Consider the following 4,351-nt stretch of genomic DNA (forward strand, 5'->3'; position numbering starts at 1 on the left):
AATATTGCAAATTTTTATCACCAAATTAAACCTACTATCCAATCTCAGCCATCAAATTTTATTAAAAGCTATATCACCACGAATTCCTTCGCATTCCAATTGAATAAATATTTCCATTTTTTGTGCTTTGTTGTAGGTAAATGTCGAGGACATCAGTAAACCAGAAAACTAGCGGATATCGGATATATAACTGGAATCGAACTATACGGCGAATGTTATCACCAGCCGCAAAATCGATGATTTCTCAGTTCCGATTTTCTCCAAGGCTAAAAACGAGGGGCAAGTGCACTAACCTAAAGGAGGAATCCAAACGGTAAGTTCTTTTTTTAGAAGAAGATATTTCTTAGCTTCTTCTTTTTCTTTAAAGAAAGCAGAAATACCACGTTATGCGTATTATGCGTAATATGCATTATGTGGAACTGCTAAATGCTAATGTCAACCCACTGAAAAGACCTGCCCTTATATTCTTCACAAATGCTGCTACGCGTACTACTCGTCTGACCTGATGACCCAGAAAATCATGTCCCCGTATCACACCCGTGACTGCCACTGCCTTGCATCGACGCACAAATTTATAAACCAAGCATAAGGGATGCGAACTACACGGAGAACCTTCCCCAAACTTGTGTACTCACCTGACTGCTGTCACTTCAGACCACATACTTTCAGTAAACCTTTGCTGATATGTGTGTTAGTAGCTTGGTATAAAATGGGAACAGTAAAAATCATTTATGCATTACAAGTATATAAATATATATCAAGTAGGATCATCAACTCCTTGGCGCAGAATCCAGGAAGAATTGTATCAAGCTTCACTAAACTACACATACGTACATTGTTTTGCTAGCACACCGAAAAGCCTGCTCATTTTTTATCTGTATGCGCCAAAGCAAATGGTGGCCAATTTTTCTTTGTTCTCAACAAATGTGATGAGAAAAGTATGGATGTATACAAAGAGGAAAAAAGATCTTCAAGGTTTCCCGAGAAGCTCTCGTGTTCTGGAGGAATATGCTTAGTAATTAATTGTTTTATTACTTTACACAGTGCCTAATTTTTTTGTCTCGCCACTTTAATTCTCGTTGCTTTGAGATATAATTTATCATTTAGAGATATATACTAAAATATTCGTTTCGTAATGCTCCTTTTATCAATTTGATGGCCAGTTGTGAAATTCACAGATGTATGGGTTCGTCTATTATTGATTTTTCATTGCGTGTAGGACAGAAACATACCCCATCGAAGTTTTTAAGACCTAAACACAAAAAGAAGGTTGTTCTGTATATGTTAAGATCTGCATTACATATTTTTCTAGTTCCTGCTCATTACAAAACTTGTTTTAAAATACTGTCACATCTAAAGACTTACAGCCATCTACTCATTTTATATCTAAACTAAATCCTAAACCTGTAGGGTATTCACGGAATTATCCAGCCTTTTTCTTGGTATTCTCTCAATACTATGTAGTAGAAAAAATAATCAGGGAAAAGTTTTACAGTTTCCTATAATCAATGTAATAGCGTATATCGTTTGTTTACACTTGCAGAATTATTCTAGAAACGACAGTGACATGCAACTTTTTAAGCCCACCGCCTCCACGAACTCCTTCATATGACACAGCACGACATTCATCAGTCCAGTTAAAAGATTGAAAATCATCTTTATTCCCGAAAATATATTACTCAAAAATACTACCTGAAAATTTTATTATAACTCGTTTACACTTACCTGACAATAGAGCGCGAAAGTAAAGGAACAAAATCTGCCTGCTGTAATTTGTAAGGGTGAAGATCTGGCACGACACATAATAATTACAAGCCATCTGGCATTCTTGGGAGGTAAATTGTACCATCTGGTATTATAGGCTGTGTTAGCTATTTCTGTACTCTGAAAAAGTTGCAAATTTTAATACTTTCCGACCTCTAGATACGACAATCCATTCATTTTTCTTTTCTACAATGTACCTCGGCTGCTAGTTTTTCTCCCATGTAACAATATAGGAACAGTTGCAACATCACGTAAGCTACGTATATCAACAGGAAGGAAATTTGCAAAATCATGTGTTCCATTGTATTCTCTCCTAACGACTGCACATTAAATTATAAAATAAATGATATATTATTTTCTAATACTTTTTGAAATTTTTTTATATCATATACACTTGAAAAAAGGTATGTTTTTCGTCGTACCATAATAACTTGGTAAAACTGAGAGCATATCTGAATGGTGCAACTCAGCATTTGAAACAGAAGCATCATGTTAAAGGAATTCTCTATCCTTCCCGCGAACCTTAGTTATACACATGACAAGATTAATAGTTAATAGACGGCAACATTGTGAGTTTAAAGGTTGAGAGACGAAGAAAATAAAAGACGAACATACAATGGTTTTACATTGATGAACTTAAACATCAAACATTAACATTCCATGCAAACGCTTATTCTAATTTATTCTCTTCGCCGTATATATTTTCTAATATCTTCAACAGAATAACAAATTTCCTTTATACAAACCTATTTATATATTCATGCTTTTCGACGATCTGCTGCATCTTTATTTCTATATTTTTCTTATCGTACGAATGAACCTTCTCTAAATCTTGCCTCAAAATCGAAATCTGTCCGCAGACATGGAAAATCAGTAGGACGACGAGGCTATCTACAGTTGTGTACGTATTCGCTGCATAAATAGCAGCCACGTATTGAGCGATCATCGTCAATTCGAAATTTGGACTGATGCTAGTGTTGTATGGGTAATAGCCACGGAGGAATAGTGTAATGTCGTTGTTTTTCATGCTAGACAATCGTGCAGGTACAAAAGCGAGAATTACGATGTTGACCATCAATGTGCTTCCTATTGTAATCTTTCTAGTGATCCTCGCGGTGTTCACCATTGTTTCTCGATCCGTATTATTCGTCACTGCTTCCCAGTCATTGGCCATATATCCTAGGAGAGACTTTAACGCTTGAAACAGGAGAAAATTTCAGATAGAATACGTCTTAATGGATCATTTTGTGTAACAATTAGAATAAGATTAAAGAATATTTTAGAATGTAATGTGAACGATTGAGGGAACATGATAAAATAAAACAGTACAAAGAGATTTATATATTGCATGTTTGGTAGTATTTTTAGTTAAAAAAGAAAGATAAATCCATATTTGTTAATTTTCTGAAATACTTACGTATGCCGTTGATCCAAACAGTCAAAGTCTTCATAATCGAAACCATGAAGGTAATGTTATTCGATAGATTCTCAATCACCAAATCCGAGTCACCAGCTATTATCGAAAGGTTAATAGTTTGTGGGCCACATGCGAAACACATCATCGTGATAAACGGTAAAAGAACGAGGTAACTGGAAGATCGGTTCCATTTCCTCTCTTCCGGCCAGATACCCATAAACTTCAGCAAGTTGTAATTCCAAGCGTATACATTGTTTAAATCTACATCTTTATCTATCATAAATAGGTACTTACAAAATATTTTAGAATCGTAAGATTAACTATGCCTGTAATTTTTCTTTTTCTCTATATGATATATTATTTAAAAATATAATTTCTAAAAATATTTATTTTTAAGGTGGTAAAACAAAAAATTCTGCAAGAACTTCTATTTTTTGCGATTATCTTTCTATTAATATTTAAAATTACCTCGTTGGATATCCATAGGAGCCTTTTTTCTCGTAACTGAACCACCTGTTCTCACGTTCAAAAATTATCAGGACGTTTTTCTCAGCGCATGTCGTCTTTCGCAGTCAGAATGCTTATTATGATATTAATTATTCGTGAATATGTAGTTCAGTGTCGTTCTCAACGTTATGTCTAATTTTGGCTATTACGAGTATTCGTCTGTAATTACTCATAACTACTTCCAACATTCGTAGAAATGAAAGGAAAACTGGGAACGTTGTTAATCCATACTATTTTCCCTTCACGTATGTGCATCAAAATTTGCAAATAAAAAAATTTAATTTCGTGGGGGAAAAAATTCATCAATAATTATAATTATTACTGGAAGTTTATGTTGTCGACGAAATTTATTTAAGTGGCGAATATAGTATCCAGAAATTGCATAAATTAAAAAATCTTACGATCTTCTATATTATGTAATAGAAGAACGAGTGTCCATTATATTAGCCATACTAATGTCCTCATTTTGTTGTTATTTGAAAACAAACAATATAATTTTGTATTTCACATTTTTTTTAGGAATATTAAGATGACAAATTGGGAGCAATGAAGAAATCACCAACGGAAGAATCTTTGGTATCCCTTATACAAAATGTGAGTTTTATAGACGTTTCAATTTTTTAATCACCTTATTAAATTATTCAATTGTTCATGGAATTCTTT

At 33.8% G+C, this 4,351-nt stretch overlaps 1 protein-coding gene across 1 annotated transcript; it reads right to left on the bottom strand.

Moving 5' to 3' along the window:
• Nucleotides 1-1,012: 1,012 nt before the first annotated feature.
• Nucleotides 1,013-3,901, bottom strand: LOC132905958 (odorant receptor 4-like). Its single transcript, XM_060957729.1, has 7 exons — nucleotides 3,650-3,901; nucleotides 3,182-3,454; nucleotides 2,511-2,961; nucleotides 2,187-2,286; nucleotides 1,962-2,084; nucleotides 1,726-1,884; nucleotides 1,013-1,252 (listed from the first exon to the last, which is right to left on the bottom strand). Exons 1-7 carry the CDS (start codon nucleotides 3,663-3,665, stop codon nucleotides 1,196-1,198), a joined length of 1,179 nt encoding a protein of 392 aa, XP_060813712.1. The 5' UTR covers nucleotides 3,666-3,901; the 3' UTR covers nucleotides 1,013-1,195.
• Nucleotides 3,902-4,351: the final 450 nt, after the last annotated feature.

Source organism: Bombus pascuorum, chromosome 4, assembly GCF_905332965.1.
Source record: "Bombus pascuorum chromosome 4, iyBomPasc1.1, whole genome shotgun sequence".
In the NCBI taxonomy this organism is placed as follows: domain Eukaryota; kingdom Metazoa; phylum Arthropoda; class Insecta; order Hymenoptera; family Apidae; genus Bombus; species Bombus pascuorum.

Excerpts from the sequence above, each read along its gene's own strand:
- LOC132905958 (XM_060957729.1), bottom strand. Across the intron at positions 2,962-3,181 it reads TGTTTGGATCAACGGCATAC|CGTTAAAGTCTCTCCTAGGA; the intron begins GTAAGTATTTCA and ends TCCTGTTTCAAG. Across the intron at positions 2,287-2,510 it reads AAGCATGAATATATAAATAG|GTTCGCGGGAAGGATAGAGA; the intron begins GTTTGTATAAAG and ends TGTATAACTAAG.